The following is a 22,221-nucleotide window of genomic DNA, read 5'->3' as shown; positions in this document are numbered from 1 at the left end:
CAAAACATTTTAAGACGGCATAAAACGTTCTTTATAATCTGACTGTGACCTGTATCTGTCTCTCTCTCTGCTCCTCCTCTCCCCTCTTCTCCCCTTTCCAATGCCATCTCTCCTCCTCTTTCTCAAGTCACCTTACCTCCACATACCTTACACTTCAGCCACATAGAACTAAAGGCCATTTCCAAATACTCCGTATAATTCTGCACCTTCCTATCTTACACCTTGAACTCTCTTTGTCCCTTTCTCCACCTGGAAAACTCCTTTAAAACTCATGCCCTTTGTGAATCTATCCCTGTTCTTTAAAACCTTGTTATTAGTTATTACACAGATATTTCCATAATTCTTTGTTATACCACACTTTACTTAAAAGATATCATTTCACCAAACATTCTCATCTCCTACCTCCTAGTAGTCTTGGGGCTTTCTGAAACCAGGAAGCCTAGCTTATGTATTTTAAAATTGTCTGTACCCTGATATCTCCTGCAATGTAAACATATGCTTAACAATGTCCACCATATAAATGTGTGAATACAATTTAGGGATTTGGGTTTCGTTTTCAACTGATACAAAATAAATATATTTTAAATTATGGATATCCTTAAGTGTTATAATATGCAATACTTTATTTTCTTGATAGCTATAGACCAGCACGTCTTACCCAGGGAAGTAAAAATTAGACTGTATTAAGAGCACACTTTACAAAACTGATTATATCTCTGTACATGGGCTATAATCTTGAGTCTAAGAATCCACACGAAGAATCAATATTATCAAGGCAGTAATCTTAGGAGATAAATGGGCAGCTGGTATCATTCTCCATTCATCATGATATTGTTATAGAAGAGACTGCACAACTATAATCTAGCCTGACAGTGCTCACTGATCCAGAACCCTATTGCAGATTTTTATAACTTGCATTTTTTAAAAATGCATTAGAAACTTTGATTTAGACATTATAGAGTATTGAATAAAAGAGACAACCGAGTAAGTCACGGTTCTCTTGTGTGTGGCACCGCTGTACCGTATGCTGACTAGTCTACTCACAGCTTGACGGTATATTTACCACTTCTGGCAGACTGTTGTCATTAAAACACATCATCTGGTGATTACAAAGTGCTAATTCATTGGTGTTCCCAAGGCTAGTTTTATTTTATGATTTTTTATGCTTTATGTATTTTTTTGATGATCCAAGCCCCACTAGCATAACTCATTATTGATACACAAAACAGGGAGGCAATTCATTTCAGTTCTGCGATCTCTCCATAGCCACTGTTAAAATTTGAGAGGACATTTTGAGCTATTCAGAATGTTGAAATTCTTAAATCTGATTTGGGAGAAGCAAAGTAAGCAAGTATTTTATCAAAGCAGTAATATCCATTATTGCTCCCTCACTTAAAGACCCTGCGATTCTCACAACACATATTTCTAGCAAATACTTTCTAAGTGGATCATCTTAAAAATCAAACATAGAAGAATTTTTTATTTGCTGCCTAAAAGTATATATTCACTTTTATGCTAACACTATACTTGTAGACTTGGTATGAAATTATTAAGCATGTTTTCTGTTATTTGCAAATGTTCAGAGTTTTACATAAAACTTGCAAACAAATGTTTTATTAGCATGTTTTATTTAAACAAAAATAAAGTCAAGTTTATATGCTAATTACCATGTGTCTTGAATAGATTTTGGTACCCATATGTCAAGAAACTATACCTAACTTTTGTGACATCTATAATAAGGTTTGATTGGAAACACACACACACACAATAAATGGGATGCAAATACTAACTCAACAAACTTTTGTTTGTTGGTTTGCTCAGGCTATCAGTGACCAGGCAAGCTCTCCTGTTAACAACTTAAACTCTCTACATGGGAATCAGAGTTAATTTCAAGAACTAATAGAGAAATAGGTATTTCCTTCTGCAAATACAATTCTAATATGTAAGAGATATGATGACACTCTAAATAAATGGACAGAAATAGAAGTCATTTTATTACTTAGTCAATGAAATTTTAACATCTTTATTTTCCATTTAAAACCAAGTTTATAGATGTTGTAGCTTCAAAAATCCATTTTAGTTCACTATAAAAATTTGGGAAGGGACACAGATCAGTTAAACCTATAAACTAATTGTTTAAAAGAAAGCACAACTATGATAAGTTTTCTCTTCTGATCTGAATGAGCTGAAATGAATTACTATGGCCAATACACATCTGCTTAGAAATTTTCTCATTGCTTTTATATCATAATTATATATATTATACCATAGTCTGCCTCACCAAACAAACACTACATGACAAATAACATCAAGATCTTCTCAAATTTTAAGCATACTTTTTCATTCTAAGAACTTCTAAATCCCAACACATTATTGTGACATTACAACCATGGCTAAAGGGTTTAGGGTTTAGAGCGTATCCTAGAATGTCTACTTGTTCTAACATTCTGCTTTCCTGTGTTTAATTGCCACATGATTAGTAATGCCTCAACAGAGTATCATAAAGCATAGCTAGTTAGTTTTTCAAGGCCTGAAGTAACTCTAAGAAGAGAATATAACACTTACATGTTTAGTATACATTTATAAAATAAATATCCATTGAGAACAATGAAAGATAAATTAGTTAGATTCACTTTGTTCCAATAAAACCACAAAGCCCATAGCCTAAAGAGGGTAATCTGTCAAAATCTTATTTCCATCTATTGGTATCCCTATCCCCTCCAGACTGCCCGGGTTTTCTCTCAGGTTTGGCTTGATTTATCAGAGTTTATTTTTTCTGTGAAGCTAAATTCAACTGTTGAAAAGCACTACTGCCACACCCATGTGATGTAATATTCCTCTAATGAGAATCCTCTTTCTCCTGATGACACTTTGTCTATGTCTGTTTTACCACAATTATGACAGTCGACTTCAACTATTGGGACATTTTTTTCTCTTTATCCTTCACCAAGCCTTCAAGCTCCTTGAAATCAGAAACTATATTATATTCCTCTGAGATTTCCACTCCTACTACCTATTGCATGAAGCAAGTGTTTAATACATCTAAGTAACTTACTAAGGCCTGCCAAATCTGAGCCAAAGATGAAACGTGATTCTTCCTGAAACTCTCACATTTTGGCACATCTTATGAAAAGAGGCACAGACTGCCTTTGCTCAGAAATATCTTTCCAAGGGCATGTATACAGCAAACAGCCCTGGAAGATAAAGATAGTGTTGCCCCCAGAGAAAAAGTCAGGTCTGTTTACTGCTTTGTAAAAATAAATATAGTGTCTCCCTTCAAGGCATGCTTACTGTCCAGTATAAAAGATTTGGGATCCCTAAATCGAAGGTTCCTCTTCTGCGATGCAACCACCGCATGTTCAGGTGTCAACTAGCCCCTCTTTTCATCACCCTGTGGGAAGTTGGTCTCAGTGAACTCTTGCAAGCATAATGCTTAGGCTGCTTGCTGTGCTGTAATAAACAATCTTTCATCTTTGACCCAGGGGTCTCATGCCTTCTGCAAGTATCCATGTGACAATGACAGACTGATGTGTTAGCATGGTAGCTCAGTAAAATCTCAGACCTTTCACAGATTCTTGGCAAGAAGTGATATAGATGCTTCAGTCTCAAAGCCTGAGAATTTTAGTTTGCATCAAATTTTGGTCATAGATATACAATCAAATTTGTATATTATGCCTCTCACTTTAGCATTTTAGCACTTGTATACCTCTTCACTGATGCTCCACCAACACATAGCTCAATGATAATGCATCTGATGAACATTAAGTGTCTACTGTGAAAGTGACATCTGCAACCATCTCTGCACTGCCTTTCCTGTTTCCAGCCTCTCCCTGTCTCTAACCCATTCTTCAGAGAATGATCTTCTGAAAAGGCACTTCTGGTCTTGTATTCTCGTACTCAGAACTCTTTGATGATTTATCATTATATCAGAACCAACTTCTAACTATCAACTTTACTTCAAAACTCATCATGAAATTATCCTAACTTACTTCTCCAGCCTTTACAGTATGATTTAAAAAGAATGAGCTGCTGCTTCTTACCTGCCTACTGCTGTCATCATAGAGGAGTGTGGTTTTCAGGAGGGATGTTGGATTTTTTTCCTCCGTATGTGTTGAGAACTAAGAAAATTTATTTATAAGGTAGAATAAAAGTTTTCTTTACAAATATGATCAAGCACTTCATACAAGTATTATTTGGGCTGACACTGAAATTCTTAGATGACTCTGGGAAAATACTTGGAATATGAAAGGTGAGACTCTAATGGGCATGACTTGGAAGGAGAAAAAAATTAATATGAACATCAAGTTGAGGAGAGAGGTAGAGAAGAGACATGGGCTGGGCCACATTCCAAGAAGCCAGCTTATGAAGGGTGGTGATCAATGAGAAATTATCACTGGAACACGACTGAAGACCTCTTACTAACAAAAATAACAACAATGATAAATAGGTAATATTGGGTTTTTTACATGCTAAGCCCTAAGTACTTTTTATTTTTCTATCCATTTATGTGAAAGTGGGACGATTATTACCTACATTTTCTAAATGAGGAAAACTGTGTTATCACAAGTTTAAAGAAATTCCTCAAGATCATGCAGCTGGATACAGTAGAGCTGGGATTTGATCCCATGCAGACTGATTTGTTTGTATTGCTGTGATATAAATTCCCTTGACTTCAGGTCTTCAGTGATATGGACATTACAGAAATATAGTACAGGTACTGCAGGGAACAATGATATATGTGGAATGACCCTAAATTTACCTTTCCCCAACTGGCTGACTGAAGAAGTCGGTGGCACTGAATCATGAGAAACATGAGTCTACATGTTCCAAGAAGTGACCTGTGCTTAAGTTATCTGTGGACAACAGCTGAGTTATGAGCAATAGCTTCAAGGTAAACTAACTCAGGAACAAAGGAAACCCAAGTCTTTATTATTTTCCCAAATAGACTATTACTACCTGCCTGCAAAGGATCACAGGTTGATACTGTAGCATCTGAGTTGGTATTTAATTTCAACAGTAGCTCTAGGTGCACAGTCCTAATTTCCCATCTGGAGGATTTCAGAAACACTAGGCATAAATAATCATATGACAGGGTTATATTAGTTTCATCTGCAGAAAAATACTGCATGACCTCTATCAACATTGAGTGTGCAGCTTAGATATAGATTCTGGGAAGTCCTGGGCAACGTTCCAAGGTCAAGTGAGACCTAGAAGTATGTTTGGTTTTCTGCTAAGTTTTGCAGCTTTGTCTAGGTTCCTCTTTAGATGTTTACTTCACTTTCAAGACTCAGACTGGATAAATTTTCCCTGGATAAATCTTCAGCTTCTTCCCAGGACTTGTACAAAGCCCACACAGAATATGGGAGCGGGGCCTCTCAGATCTGAAGAGCTGAGTTGCCATTTCTCCATGGCCCTATTGTTGACTCCCCCATTAGCTTCTACTGTAACCTCTTTTCTTCCCTTCTAACAATTTCCTAGACTAGATTCTCATGGTAGCCTTTCCTTCCTGGGTTATTTTCTAACCCAGGTTTCTAAGATAGAAACCCTCTCTTAAATCACCTGGCAGAAGGAAAACTTAACTTGTTTTGCTGGTGATTGTCATCTTATTTCTCTAACTTCAAATTGTTCTCTAGTTCTCTGATTTTTTGTCATCCTGTGTCATTTTCACAGCTTTTTCCCCCAACCAATCAGCAAATTATCTTCCATGTGACATTTCCCCCAATACCCAAATTTATTTTTCCTGCTTACAGACTATTGTAGCAATGCTTAATACCAGCACTGTCTGTCATTTAGTTTGCCCCTATTCCCAGAACAGGAAAAGATTTTTATTTCTGCATTGAAAATCGCTAGCAGTAATTACTATCTTCTCTACCTGCATGATTAAAACAAAGCTGCTACTTTCCCAATTCTGAGAACCCATACCTGGAGACTTCTCAAATCCTCTGGTCCCAATTCCTTCTGGACATTTCCTGCCAAAACGGTAACATTTTCCACCAAAAAGGCTAGAGTAGAACAACTTCCAATACCCTGTCCCTACCCATTTGAAGGACTCAGTTGCAATATATGTAGATGCTAAGAAAATTAAACAAAAAATATTCAAGTGAATTTTCTTATCTGTAAAGCAACTCCCTCACGGATACTGCCTGCAGCCTTAAAAAGCTAACATGTACCACTGGGCATCAGATCATAATTACATATAATTAGCAAACTGCAACTCTTTCAAAAGACTGCAACTGATTAAACAAGAACTAAGAACTGAAGAATCCAGGGTTAACAAATCATCCTTAGAATGGTTATTTCAGAATAAGACTGAGTTATAAGAAAGATTTTACTTATTATGTAATGTGGAATTTATGGGGAAAAAAACTAAACAAAAACAACAGGCAGTGATGAGGCAATCCTCAGAAATGAGGCTATTTTGGGAAGAAAAACAGAACTTTAAGTAAGTGACCCTATCCTATCTTCAGTAATTTTAAAGAGAGACAGCAATGGAGCACAGTGTTTCTTATTTGGAACAGTTAAATTCCATGTTGGATACTACAAATAAATAGAAATTCAAGGTTGGTCAGAGGTCACCATCTCCTCCCATCTGCTTGCTTCCTACTAAACTCACTCTTTACAAGTGGGTTAGTTTTGTATTTTTTGTTGTCGTTTATTTGCAAAAGTAGTGGCAAAAAGCAAATAAATTAGCAGGAGAAGAGCTCCATGGAAGTCCACTGAGCAGGGAGGAGCGACAGGCTGTGCCAGACAGCTGCTAAGCAATCTACAGTCCCATAGGCAGCCTGGGTTAGAGGTCCAGAGGGACTGGTCCACAGTACGTGTCCATCTGAAACTGAACTGACAACTTCATCCAAAATTAACCGGTAGAGACCTCTGCAAATTAGTCAATCTCTCCCTCCCTCCCTCCCTCCCTTCCTACTGACCACAATGTATCATTTTCTTTCATTATGCTTAGTTTACAGAACAAGTATGTTCCCATTGATTCCCTCTCGCCAGTGGGAACATAAACACCACAAATGCAGGTACTTTGTATGTCTTGTTAATTGTTTTGTCGCCAGCCCAGCACACAGTAGACTCACAAGAAATAGTCATTAAATAAATACATGCATAAGGAAATGCACTGATGTTAAAGGGCACTGAATAAGTCTTCGATGGTAGGCCATCAGGTGTTTTTTTTTTTAATGGAATATAAATTTGATTAAGAATACAAATGCTTAAATTAGAAAGTTGAGGTGTCTCCTTTCCCTCTAACAGTGTATAGCTTTGACTTTGCCTCTAATTCCCTAGGACTTTTCTATATAAATAGATAATGTGCTTACTTTTGTGTATTATTTGAAGTCTTTGATTGAAACGTAATTAAAAAATTTGAACCAGGAGAAACAGATCATATGGGAATTTAGGTTTTCTACTTTAAATAAGAATGGCAGAATGAAGGCTTAGATCTCTATCATGTGGTATGCCTGCAGCAACTGATTCAGATCCAGCTATGGCTCACAAGAGCAAGATGCAGAAAAATATCTTCAAGGGTCTGGCCAAGAGAAAAACCCATAGGAAGCCACAAGAAGTAAAAGCCTATGAAAACCTGATACAATTTATCTTGGCTGCAACCTCTGGGCTAAAATAAACATTTTTCTCCCTTTGCTCTTTGCCCATATGAATAGCAAGACATATTCTGAAATACCCAGCTAAATTCTGATATGTCACTCGGACACATCGAAGGCAGCTATAATAAGAGAATATCTGATGTGTTTCATCAAATTACAAAAATTATCAGGCTAATAAATTAGAACTTTCAAATCTCTGTAGAAGCTTGAACTACAATATTGGCACAAGCTGATTTTACAAGTTGTTCCCTACAGAATACAGTTAATATGATGAAAGCAAGTGAAGAAATAGCGAGAAAACACCCACACTTATTTTTATTGAAGGTAAAAACCACCTGCACACATTTCTGTTTAGTGCAGAAACAAAGCAAAATGTTCAGTTTCATTTTTCTCTCACAGAGAAATGTACTCCACAGAACTGGAACGACTTCTTTTGTTTCTTGTTCTATCAGAATTTGATTTGCATATTTTGGGACATGATAAGGTCCTCTCTGATTTAAAGAGTTTATAAAAAGGTAATTTGATCTCAAATTGTAGTTTTCTTTCTTTATTTCTAATACTGAAACCTGCATACCCTTCTGAGAAGTGAGTCATGAGAGGACGACATTAGCTTACCTTGTATGAGATAATAAAAGTTCCACAGGGGACGAGTTACATATTATGACATTGTGAATATAAGGTTCATTTGGATTTAATTCATTACTACATCATGTTGCACAGGAAAGCAATTTTTAAGCAATAGAAGTGCACTTCATTTGTAAAGGGCCCAGCTATAACACACAATCAGTTATTGAAGACAGAAACTGATTTCCCAAATCAGGCATATAAAATTTAATACATTTGCTCCAGTTATAATGAAAGGGAAGGGAACTTCAATGTCATTTTTTTTTCCAAATAAGAATGACTCTTGTAAAATTTGGAAAAAGCATTTTTGCTTGGGAAGTTGATTACATTTTGATGCCACCAAACTAAGTTGAGAAAATTAAGCATTTTTAAAATATTTGAAATAGTTGGTAGACACTTTGAATGTAATTTCAAATTCTATCCTATAAATGTATTTTACATTAAAAATAAGATCTGAAATTAATGAAATAAGGGTAATGATGAGCACTGGCTTTAAAAAAAATCAATATCAATTTTCCATATTATTCAGTTTAACCCTAAAGATTGACTACCTTATTCTAGAGTAAAAAATAAACAAAAGACAAAAAGAAAAACAGCCAAATTGTATTGGTTTATTTAACTTTCCTAAATCTGCATGTATTATTAGTTAGGGTTCTCCAGAGAAAGAGAACAGGATGTATATATATAGAAGAGGGAGATATCTATTTTAAGGAGTCAGCTTATGCAACTGTGGAAGCTTGGCAAGTCCAAAATCTGTAAGATAGACCAGTAGGCTGGAGACTCAGGCAAGAGTTGCAGTTAAAGTCCAAAGGCATTCAGTGTGCTGGTAGAATTTCTTCTTCTTCCTGAGAGGTCAGTCTTTTTCTAGTAAGGCCTTCAACTGATTGGATGAAACCCATCCACATTATTAAAGATAATCTGCTTTACACAAAGTCTACTGATTTAAATGTTAATCTCATTTTTTAAAAAAATACCTTCACAGAAATATCTACAATAATGTTTGACCAAACGTCTGTGCACTGTGGCCTAGCCAAGTTGATATATAAAAATAACCATCACAGTGTATTTATATAAGCATCTAACATTTGGGAAATGATATCACCTATCTATTTTGTTATAGTTTCCCAAGATGGGGGCAGTGGAGAGGAAGTTTTCATCACCATTTTTAAATATCTGAATTACCAGCCAAATCTACTTTCTCTCCCATCAGCTAGAAACATCCATTCAAATTTTTTTAGGTAACTATAATAAAATACTTTATGCAATGTTTACAAAATCAAATTATCTCTTTTCATATATATATATATATATTTTTAGAGAACAGCCATCTCTTTATTTTTATTTATTTTATTATTTATTTATTTTATTATTTTTGGCTGTGTTGGGTCTTCGTTTCTGTGTGAGGGCCTTCTCTAGTTGTGGCAAGTGGGGGCCACTCTTCATCGCGGTGCACAGGCCTCTCACTATCGCAGCCTCTCTTGTTGCGGAGCACAGGCTCAGTAGTTGTGGCTCACGGGCCTAGCTGCTCCGCAGCATGTGGGATCTTCCCAGACCAGGGCTTGAACCCGTATCCCCTGCACTGGCAGGCAGATTCTCAACCACTGTGCCACCAGGGAAGCCCTTCATATATATTTTAATTTTTCTCTGGTAAACTAGCTTGATGAGATTATGGGATTAATGCTTTTAGCTGCAATTGTCAAATACTTTGCTTAAGTTCTAAAGCATGGATTGAGATTTTCAAATTGCAAATCTCAAAGGGCCATGTCTGCTATTTGAATTTTGATTTCACTGACATTAAAAAGGAACATGAAAGAGAGAAGTATGGAATCAGTTCCCAACCTTTCCATATTTAACTATACTTCACTCTACTGAATGTGATCATCACCAACTTTTCTATCGCAAGAGTGTCGGGAAGTCAAATGAATCCACAGAAAACTGACATACTTGATCCTCAAAGGAAATTGTTTATTTATTGCCTTGTACTACATCTGACTGATCTTGTTCCTTTTTTGGAATGAATAAGATCAAGAAGTGAATGGATGAAAATGACTATTACAGTCAATGCAGGAAAGATACAAGAAAAATGTGATGAGCCTTAAGGTTGAGCAGTTTTCAGGATAGGCAGCCAGTAAGGGCAGATGACCTTGATATATCTAACAAAAATATTTCACTGACCATCACTGCAAAAGAGTCCTTTCATTATGTAAAATATATTCCTCCCATTAAGACAAAAGCAAATTTGAAAAACTAAGAGTTCCTGCATTTCAATCCTTAACAATCTAACTTACTCCTGGTGTTTCACAAGAGAGATAGATTTGGTGAAAAAGATAAAGAAAATTTGCTTACTAGGAAAGTAAGTAATCTAATTGTAGTAAATAACCTCGAGGATAAAATAATGTGTGTGCGTAGGGAGCAGGGAGAGGGCAAGAGAGAGGGATAGGGTGGGGGGAAAGGGAGAAGGTGCGAGGAGAACCCTTTGATTCTATTTGACCATCGAGAAGGAATAAAGCAAGCCTTCAGGCTGAACAGGTCCTAATCTGGGACAACCCTTTCCTGACACTGGCAGGGCATGAAAAGATCTGTGAGGGAATCTACTTTGCACCTCCATCAAACCTGTGATCATAGAAGTACCTTTCTGTGCAATTTTTACTTTCATTTCTTCTTTATAGAAAGGAAACGCTCTCTAGATTAAACAGAATATCATTAAAACCTGTCGAGTGACTGGCAGAGTGCCTGGAATACAGCAGACACAGAACACATGGTTTCATTAGAGAAAAGAAAATCCTCTACCTTCAAAGTCAACTTTTTAGCACATGCTATGAGAATGTATATAAAATATGTTAAAAAGGCAAAGGCCTGATACATATATATATAATTTTGAATTTCAGTAATGTACATGAATAGCCAGAAGTATATGTTCTTTTAAAAAAATGATAGTAGGTCTCTATTTTGGGTGCACTGTCTCCTGCAATAAAGATTTACTGTGTGTCCACATACTATGACTCAAGGACTGGGCCAGACTCATCGTTCTTTCTCCACTGCAAGGTAGAAGGTAGTTTATGTCAACGAAGAGAGAGAAAATGAAGTACTGATAGTTTCAAGGAAAGAGAGAACTCAATTGGTGGGAGATCACAAAAGGGAATCATGGGAATTCCCTGGGGTCCAGTGGATAGGACTCAGGCTTTCACTGAGGCACCTGAGCCGCCCTCAGAGAATGCCTAGGATTGAGAAGGTGGCCACTGCACTCAAAGACCCTCTGTCAATAATCCTCATTCATCTTATTGGTGGGCGCTGCTCTTGCTCCAGACAAATGCCTAAGAATTGTGAAAGGCATAAGCTTTTATCTGAGTTGAGCCAGACATTTAAGAGAATTAATGTCACTCTACATGACACTGAGAAACTGAGTGAAGCAGTTGCTTTATTTCAAGTCCAGAGCAATAAAATACTATGGATAATTAAATAAATCTAATCCTTTGTATTCCTTTTGTGATTAAATGTAAGACAATGTGCATTTGTTATCTGGAGAGATCAATGATAGAATAGCTAATTACTTCCTTTAGGAACCATCACTCTATTACTGTTAAATTCATTCTGCTGTCATTTGCATAAATTCAATTATGTGCACTTTTTAAAGACATTTACATGGTTTTCTCCAATTCAAATGCCAGTTGCTTTATTGCCTTCTTTGCATCTCCCAACATTCCTGCTCTCATTCTTCTAAATACTGAAATTGGAAAGGAACAAAAAACTGCAAACAGTAGAAAAGACAGAAGCCAAAATATAATTCAAGACAGAGGGGCAGAAAGATGGCTGGAAAGTACAGCTGGAAACCAGAGAACAGTTGTTGATGGTATCACCATCATTAAGCCTTGCATTTTTAAAGTGTAACAGCAAAAAATATAGCCCTGTGGGATCAGAGGAGAGAAAAATCACTGAAGATAATTTATAACATTTCCTAAACTTTTGAAGAGTTAATCAACAGCTAAGAAAATGTGGTGTTTTACTTAATGTTTGTAAAGAATATTTCACAGTATAACTTAACTCATGGTTAATTACTTGTACCAAGCCAGAGAATGATGAAAAATATTGCCTTTGTCCAAATAATGCAGATATTTTTAAAAATTTACGGATTTTATTTTATTGTTCATTTGTTAACAAATAAAATGCATCAACTAAATAAAATCCAGAAAGATTACATAAAGTAATAGACTATTTTTCTACTACAATATTCAGTAAACTTGTTTTTAAATTATAAAAGGTTCATACATGCAAAAAGAAATATGAATGGTCAATTAAGATATAAAAGTTTGTCAACACTATTTTTGGCCTATCAAAACAAAAAGATAATGAGGACCTAGACGGCTGGCAGCCCTACAAGGCAATTTGGTAACTAACACAAAGCAAACAACTAAACAAATTTCAACTCCCTGAATCTGTGATCTGCTTCCAGGAATTTATCAGAAGGGAATAATTAAATAGGCACACAAAGACTTATGTATGAAAATGTTTGTAGAGACAAACTAAATGTACATTTACAAAGAACAGGCTCAATAAATTCATGTCCTCTACATAAGGGAATGCCAGCAGCATTTTAATGTAATGATTCAATTCTGTATTTATTGGTTTGAAACATGGTTCTCAATATATTATAAGTGGAAAAAAATTCAAAAGCAGTTATCAAAAAAAATATACATAGTACAATAAAATTTTGCTTCTTGTTAGGTAAAGATAGAAAGAAAGAAAGAATAAAATTATGGAGGAAAAGGTGGTAGGATTATGGGTGGTTTTTACTTTATTTTTTTCCAACTTTCTGTATACATTTTACTTACAAAAAGAAAAAAAATAATGCTCCTTCCATAAAAAAAAGATACCATATTAACCATAATTAGAGTACCACATATTCTCCTTTTCTTCTCACCATTTCACAGCATCTACAGCCGTCAAAAGGCAACATTCCTGCATTCAAAAATATACTTAACCTCATTGGTTTATTCACTTCAATTATTATTCTAATATTATATTAGGTAACTAAATTTTGAAGCTTTCAACATGCTTTACTCTGTTCAGCAATGTGCTTATGATCTTTAGTATGCATATACATATACATATGCACACACATATAGGTCCCTCATTCAACAACATATACGATAAAGGCTCTGTGACTTTATTATACAGTAGAAATAAAATATGTACCAGTCACATTTAAGCTTCTTCTAAGTTAAAGAGCTCTCCTAACAGCCCTAAGTAGATGTTTTATACAAGATGACCAGCATCCCAATTGGCCAAATCTGATTAGACTAGGGATAAGCACTTGACAGAGTCACAAACATCGCTGACCCCCAAAGGGAAAACAATCATATTTCATTCTAGCCCCATAGGCTAGAAGAGGAATGGAAGAATAATGTATTGGAGAACATAGCAGTGGGTACTGGGAGAAGAATAAGGCAAACAAAAAGTAGTACAGATGGAAAGGGAGATAAATCAGTTTGGTGGTTCAACCCGATAAATCACTTTGGTGGTTCAACCCTTTAGTAAAAATTAGAGGACTGTGGCTACTAGGGTCCCTGGAGTTGACTGGATCCAAATTCCTTATCAACAAGACTCAGTCAAATGAATTCCTATTCACAGATTATTGTGTGAGCCCAGCCTCCTGTTTTGATGCTTACAATAAACTTGCATTATCTAGTTACTGTTCCAAGTCACCAAAAGCATACATGAATGCAACTTTTAATGGCCTATTTTAAATCTCACACATCTGAATATATCCAAAATACATCTGAATATACCCCATCTGTTTACATGAAGATACATGAAAGAAATCAACCACCACTGTAAGAGTGAATGCCTTTTTCAAATAGCAACAAGTATTTGCAGAAGTGACCAGGAGAATCTTATTAGAAGACTGACTAATACACACATACAGACACACACAGTGTTCATATTCCTGTGCTAATGTTGAAAATGATTTTCTTTTATTTGATCAACATGATATCAAGTAGTTGGCTTATGTGGGCTTTACTATGGGATAACTAGGTCCATAAACAGGAATATGCAGTCAATATGTCTATCAATGATTCTCTGAATCAACACATTATTCAAATGTGTTTTTTTCTAAAACATTACACATAAAAATGGCACATGTGTAATCTCTACACTGAGCAAGCATTACTCAGGGAATGTAATCATAAAGCACTTTTTTTCTCCCATTTATATTAATTGGGGTTAGTTTTTTGGTGGTTTTTTTTGTTGTTGTTTTTTTCCTGTTTCTGGATTAAAAACCCAGTAATTCTGGTCACTGTTAAGTGACCTGAGTTCCTCCAGTGAGTAATTAAAAGCTTCAGTGTCATTTAATAGTCAGAACTTTGAACTTTTCCCCACTTTTTGACCATCTCTAGATTGGGAAACTTACAGCCAAGGAAAGGAGAATAGTCAGTTTCTTCTCTTTGTGGTATGCGGGACCCTCCCGGAGACATGAACCCGCATCCCCTGCATCGGCAGGCGGACTCTCAACCACTGCGCCACCAGGGAAGCCCTTCTCTTTGTGTTTCTACACCTCCTTTCTCAGAGCTTCTGACACCTCCAGAGTTGCAACCAAGCAAGTGAGAATAGCTAAAGCAGGAGCAAAAGGTTCTCACTGGACAGGAACTCTCAAGAACTGGCATGGTACTCTGACTGTAGCAGGAGTAGTCAGCTGAATTTTCCACTTGTCCAGCTTCATCAGTTCTTTGGAGACCCACCCACCCATCCCACGACTGGGGATTTCTCACCTTCCTTAAACATGAGTAATACACTCTCCTCTACCTCCTTCTTCCTTCTTCCAGGCATCTGACCAGACCTCTAGCTCTGTCTCTGCTAAGTTCTTTTCAGCCATGCAGGAAGCTTGCTTGCTCCTCCCCCGCAATCTCTCTTTCTGTTTGTTCTTTCGGGCTGCTATAACAAAGTACCACGGACTGGTTGGCTTATCAACATTATGTCATACGAGTCTGGGAATTCTAAGATCATGGCACTGGCAGATTTGGTGTGGTGGCTGATAAGGGCCCTCTCCCTGGTTCACAAAGGATACCTTCTCCCTGTGTCCTCACATGACCGAAGGACTAGGAAGCCCTGTGGAGTCTCCTGTATAAAATCTCAGCCCAGGGCTTCCCTGGTGGCACAGTGGTTGAGAATCTGCCTGCCGATGCAGGGGACGCGGGTTCGTGCCCCGGTCCGGGAAGATCCCACACGCCGTGGAGCAGCTAGGCCCGTGAGCCATGGCCGCTGAGCCTGTGCGTCCGGAGCCTGTGCTCCGCAACGGGAGAGGCCACAACAGTGAGAGGCCCGCGTACCGCCAAAAAAAAAAAAAAAAAAAAAAAAAAAAGAAAAAATCTCAGCCCATTCACTAGGGCTGCAGCTTCATGACCTGTGCATCTCCCTCCCAGCAGCCCCACCTCCAAATACCATTACATTGGGCATTAGGATTTCAACAACATATGAATTCTGGGGGGGCGGGGGGACACAAACATTTAGACCATAGTGATTTCTCTCCCTCTTCCCCTGTCCCTCTCTCCCTGCTTGGATAGAGTCCCTAGAAGGAAACTTTGCCATAGACTTTCCCAAACCACCACCCCTTCTTTGGCAATTTTATCCACAACTAGCCAGTCCGTGACTTGTCATTTCGATTTCTTAGGTAGAAAGGCAGACACCCAGTTCTTCCAAGTAGTTCTATTAAACCCCTTTTTCATTGGACTTGAGGCTTCCTCCTTGAGAAAAGATTGGGACTTACAACACCATTAGCAGCTTTCTCCAAAAATCCTCTTTTTCCACTCTCCTTGTTCTCAGCTTCTCTAACCTCTCCTAGGCTACAACAGGGTCATCATCTCAAGGTTTTATACCATCTTTTTCTTTTTTCCTCAGAAGTTCTACATACTGGTCCTAGTAGTAACAATTGTATTTAAGCCTCAGCTGAAAATGAGACATCAATAGTGATACTTTAGCATTTTTACAGTATCTGGTTTTGAGTTGTCACTTATCTAAAATCAGAACATAGCATAGCCTCTGAGTAACTATAGCTATATAATCTAATATTTTCTAATTATGTTATAAATAAGAATTTTATTTATAATACTTTGAATATAATCATAATATGAAAAACCTAAATGGTAAGTAAAATGATTTTCAGAATACATAATAAAATTGATGAATTAAACACAGATCTGTTCCTCACCTATTCATGCATTCATTTCCTCCCTTAGAAAAATAATTATTCAATGTCTGCTGGACAATAGTCTAATGATGGGCAAAGCAAGTTGGTCCATTCCTTCATGGAGTCTGCAAACTAATCTATTATAAAAAGAGTATCTTTTATATTGCATAACTGTTAGGATGTTTGGCAAGAACTGACATAGTCTTAGAGCACGGCCAGGAATGGAGAACAAATAGAGAAGAAATACAGCAACTGATGAACAAGACAGTAGATCGGTGAGAGCCCAAAACTGATCACAAATTGATGAAAAGAAACAGGAGGAACCCAAGATGTACAGAGCCAATGCCAAGCTGAATTAGTAAACACAGGAAATCATAATAAGGCATGTGGTTAGCACGACTACTGGGGGAACAGTTGTCTTTGGATGAAGAGTTGTAATTCGAAGAAAGTTACGTAAACATATTTGTACCAAAATATTATTTTTTGATGAAAAAGACCTATTATCTCAGCAAAAAACTCAGGAAAAAACTGTGGCTATCTGACAGGACATAATTGTGAATTTGTGCCCAACCACTGAACATTGCTTAGAAGTAAAATTGCCAGTGGTTATATTTTTTAAATATAGTTTGTTGATTTTTGAGTTTAAGAGAATATAAGCCTTATTGTAATACAACTCCTATTCTGAGGGAAATGATGAATATGTTTACTTAATTATACATTTTCAACATTTTAGAAGCAGCTGCCTATTCACAAAAAGGACATGTCAGTTTTTTAAAATGTCTACAATGCTGGAAAAATAAGGCAAAGAAAGCCAAAGGAAGATAAGGAGAGAAAATATACAGGCTAGTTAGTATACAAAAGGCATGCCTCTAAGTTCTTTATGATTTCAATACAAATTTGACTCTGAACTTACTAAAAGCCAAAATAAAGAGGGAAGCAGGCTAGGTTATGAGATTCATTGTGTCCATCATTAAAAACTAAGCAGTTGCTCAGGAAAAATGAGTTAAATCCATGGATCCTTTTCCAGAAGACACTTTTGCAATGAAATGAATGTCCACCATGAAGTTAAGAGTAGACAGAGTTTTATGGAATTCTTCTATTTTCTTTCTTCCTTTCTCTCTCTCTCTCTTTAAATAACATCCCTGTGCTGGTTAGATCTAATTTTTGGACAGACCCCTTGCCTTTCCCCTGCTGCAGGGATCTGAACGCTTTGGGATGAGTTTTCCCAGGCTCTGAGTCAGTAGCCTGCGACCTGGGTTCAGACAACCAATGGAACAACTGGTAGGAGGGCAGGAGGAAAGGAGAAGCCATGGTACTTCTTACTCTGTCTTCAGTAGTGCCCCTGGCTAAGGTTACATCCCCACTGCCAGCCCAACCCCTGCATTTGTGTATGCAGAAAGTTCCAGCTTCCAACAAGTTACCCCAACTCCCTTTCTCCAGTGTAGGTTTAGTAATGGCTCCATTTTGTTGTTCATCTCTTGGCTACCTCAGTGTCCCCTGATTGGCCTCTCAGTTTTTCATCACTGATGGAATTATTTCCCTACTTTAAATGCCCTCTGCTTTAAATATTTAGGGAGTTTTCTGTTATGGTTGGATCCTGACTGATACAATCACTCATTATAAGACAATGCTGTATCTTTCACTCAATTCACTATAAGTAATTTTACATTGAGAAATACCACGGAAATTGTTAGTATCTGCATATGACAGATCCAGAGACGTTTATGCAACAGTAAATAGCAGACATAGAAGGGTGTAGAAAACAAATTCCCACGAGTCATTCAGATGTGATATTCAGAAAGAGAATTATAATTTGCCAATGTCAATACATGTGATATCTCAGCACATAGATTAAATGATGCATCTTCAGTGGGCATGCTCCCTAGAAGATCCCTAGAAATGCACATGTGCCAACATCTTGATGGTAATAAGTCAGTGTAACCCAGAAGGAATATCCTTATGACCTAGTATCCCTCTCTCTCATCTATCTACAATCAACAAACATGATTCACCTAGGATTATTCTTTATTGCCAGGTATGGAAGACATATGTGGAGGCTAATATCTAATCTTCCTCTTCCAGTTCCTCACTTCTCTAAATATGTTAACTAGGGAACCCTCTACAATTAAATGTATATGCTAATGATATATCAAGCAACAAAATTTAAGTTACTCAATAGCTATATGACATGAGTGGAGCTTTTCCCAAGAATTCAGAATTATTAAGCCCTGATAAAAAATATTTTCTTATCATCTAACTTATTAACAACACATTCTGGCTAGAGAGGTCATATGCAAACTTACCTTAAAGAGAGAGGTGACCTTTTAGAATTGCCTGATATATGGAACGCAATGTGTTTCAATAAAAATACTCAACTGGGACGCTCAGTGATGCAGGGGACCAAATACTAGCAGTGCTTGTCTTAGAACCTGACAGTTATTTCAGTCCCTAAAGCAAGTTTATTTTATTCTGATGTCATTAAAAATTTCAATCTTATGGCTAATGGCCTAGTTTTTATTACACACACATCCAGCAATCTTTGCATCCCAATTTGGCTTACCTGGGCTTTCCCAATAGGGAGAAAACACACTGGCTGGAGTCTTTTAGTCTCCACAGTAGTTACAGTTCTTATTATCAATTATTAAAGCAGCACCTTAAATTTGCATTACAGTATCGTAAATCTGAAAACGTGCACCCCCTCTGTGAAGGGGGTGCTGGTAAGTTATGTTTCTCAGCTTGTAAGACTAACCTTAAACGACAGAAAAATCACAGTGTGATATTCCCTGTAAGACATCATTCCCAGAAGATGCATCCCACCAACATCCATTTCTTGCATACCTACCTGAAAGACTTCCTAATATCTTCTGCTTGGATTGTCTTGAGAATCTCTTGGTATAACTGAAGATCAAGTGTTCCTGAAGACGTAGCATTTGAAGAGCAATTTTTATGTGCGTAATAGCCTATCAAAATTCCAGAAATAAATAAAATGATTGCTGTGCAAAATATTTTTAAAAGGCGGCAAAAGTTGCAGGGGTTGCTCTTTGGTGCAGATCTTGTATAATGGGTCACATAGTCAGACTCTTCTTGAAGTCGCTGAAACCTTCCTTTGGGTGAAGTTGCTGGTTGAATGGGATCAAGATTGAGGTCTGCAGTCTCTGAATTCTCCAGGTTCTGATTCTCAGCACTATCTAGCTGGAACTGGTCAAAACCAGGCTCTTCCAGTTCCTTTTCCATGTCCCACTCTAAGTCAAGGGCAGTGGCTTGGAGGTCATCATTGTCTAGGTACTGTGAATGTCCTGGAGCTCTTCGATCTGCATTGACCTTCTGATAGGCCATCTTTTTACCTGTGAAAATAACAGCAGTATACTTTCTGAAAATAAATCAACAAAGAAAACCTCCAAGGTGAAAACAAAACAGTAACCTATATTAGCTGTTCATAAAATTTTAGTGATTATAATCAGGGGAAATACTTCATTCCTATAGAAAATCATATATCAATTATTTAATCTTATGTTTTGCTGTTGATGTTTACTATAGAAAAAAAGACAAACAATAAATAAAAGTAGAAGGCACCTGATGCAAAAGCTATGAGAAGACATAAAATACACACACACAAACACACACTATTCTTTTGAAGCTCAGGAGAATTAAAGTCACAATTGCACAACTGCATTAAAGACAATGTATTACAATGAAAGCCAAGTTTAAGCTTACACATTTTCAAAATCACTTTTAAGAAAACTGAGGACAGAAGCAATAAAGTGTGATTTGTTAAGTTAAGGGGGTAAAAAAACGATCCTGGGATCGGTTACATTACCAGAGCTAATTTTAAAAACACAAATTCAGGGTAAGAATGAGAACAACAAAATGAAGTAGCACCTCTATAGAAATCCAAGAAGCAAGGAGAGGGGGAAGATGGCGGAAGAGTAAGACACGGAGATCACCTTCCTCCCCACAGATACATCAGAAATACAACTACATGCGGAACAACTCCTACAGAACACCCACTGAACGCTGGCAGAAGACCTCAGACCTCCCAAATGGCAAGAAACTCCCCCACGTACCTGGGTAGGGCAAAAGATAAAATAAACAGAGACAAAAGAATAGGGACGGGACCCGCACCAGTGGGAGGGAGCTGTGAAGGAGGAGAGGTTTCCACACACTAGAAGCCCCTTCGTGGGCGGAGACTGCGGGTGGCGGAGGGGGAAGTTTCGGAGCGACGGAGGAGAGCGCAGCAGCGGGGTGTGGAGGGCAAAGCGGAGAGATTCCCGCAGAGGATGTGGGCGGAGACTGCGGGTGGCGGAGGGGGAAGTTTCGGAGCCACAGAGGAGAGCACAGTAACAGGGTGTGGAGGGCAAAGCGGAGAGATTCCCGCACAGAGGATGGGTGCCGACCGGCACTCACCAGCCCAAGAGGCTTGTCTGCTCACCCGCCGGGACGGGCGGGGGCTGGGAGCTGAGGCTCGGGCTTCGGCTGAAAGGGAGAGGACTGGGGATGGCTGCGTGAACACAGCCTGAAGGAGTTAGTGCACCACGGCTAGCCGGGAGGGAGTCCGGGAAAAAGTCTGGAGCTGCCAAAGAGGCAAGAGACTTTTTCTTCCCTCTTTGTTTCCTGGTGCATGAGGAGAGGGGATTAAGAGCACTGCTTAAAGGAGCTCCAGAGACGGGCGCGAGCCGCGGCTATCAGCATGGACCCCAGAGACAGGCATGAGATGCTAAGGCTGCTGCTGCCACCACCAAGAAGCCTGTGTGCAAGCACAGGTCACTATAGCCACCTCACCTCCCGGGAGCCAGTGCAGCCCGCCACTGCCAGGGTCCCGTGATCCAGGGACAACTTCCCCAGGAGAACGCACGGCGCGCCTCAGGCTGCTGCAACGTCACGCCGGCCTCTGCCACCACAGGCTCGCCCCGCACTCTGTGCCCCTCCCTCCCCGCCGGCCTGAGTGAGCCCGAGCCCCCGAATCAGCTGCTCCTTTAACCCTGCACTGTCTGAGCGAAGAGCAGATGCCCTCAGGCGACCTACACGCAGAGGCGGGGCCAAATCCAAAGCTGAACCCTGGGAGCTGTGTGAACGAAGAAGAGAAAGGGAAATTTCTCCCAGCAGCCTCAGGAGCAGCGGACTAAATCTCCACAATCAACTTGATGTACCCTGCATCGGTGGAATACCTGAATGGACAACGAATCATCCCAAATTGAGGAGGTGGACTTTGAGAGCAAGGTATATTATTTTTTCCCCTTTTCCACTCGGTGTGTATGTGTATGCTTCTGTGTGAGATTTTGTCTGTATAGCTTTGCTTTCACCATTTGTCCTAGGGTTCTGACTGTCCGTTTTTGTTTTTTTTTTTTACTTAAAAAAATTTTTTTTCTTAATAATTATTTTTTATTTTAATAACTTTATTTTACCTTACGTCATTTTATTTTATCCTCTTTCTTTCTTTCTTTCTTTCTCCTTTTTCTCCCTTTTATTCTGAGCTGTGTGGATGAAGGGCTCTTGGTGCTCCAGCTAGGAGTCAGGGCTGTGCCACTGAGGTGGGAGACTCGACTTCAGGACACTAGTCCACAAGAGACCTCCCAGCTCCACGTAATATCAAATGGTGAAAATCTCCCAAAGATCTCCATCTCAACACCAACACCCAGCTTCACTCAATGACCAGCAAGCTACAGTGCTGGACACCCAATGCCAAACAACTAGCAAGACAGGAACACAACCCCACCCATTAGCAGAGAGGCTACCTAAAATCATAATAAGGCCACAGATACCCCAAAACACACCACCAGACATGGACCTGCCCACCAGAAAGACAAGTTCCAG

General features: G+C 38.4%; 1 protein-coding gene across 16 annotated transcripts in view; it reads right to left on the bottom strand.

Annotated features, from left to right (window-relative positions):
• The window catches only part of NAALADL2 (N-acetylated alpha-linked acidic dipeptidase like 2), a 1,565,958-nt gene that overhangs the window by 827,897 nt on the left and 715,840 nt on the right, over positions 1 to 22,221 (bottom strand). For all 16 annotated transcript variants that reach the window (XM_055083873.1, XM_055083848.1, XM_055083869.1 and 13 more), the window contains one exon: positions 19,253 to 19,754. In XM_055083873.1, coding sequence (XP_054939848.1) covers positions 19,253 to 19,746 — 494 coding nt within the window. In that variant the 5' untranslated portion in view covers positions 19,747 to 19,754. The remainder of the gene's footprint in view (positions 1 to 19,252; positions 19,755 to 22,221) is intronic.

Source organism: Physeter macrocephalus, chromosome 1 (assembly GCF_002837175.3).
Source record: "Physeter macrocephalus isolate SW-GA chromosome 1, ASM283717v5, whole genome shotgun sequence".
Taxonomy (NCBI): Eukaryota; Metazoa; Chordata; class Mammalia; order Artiodactyla; family Physeteridae; genus Physeter; species Physeter macrocephalus.
Note: the sequence above shows the minus strand (reverse complement) of the source record. Positions and strands in the feature narration are given on the sequence as shown.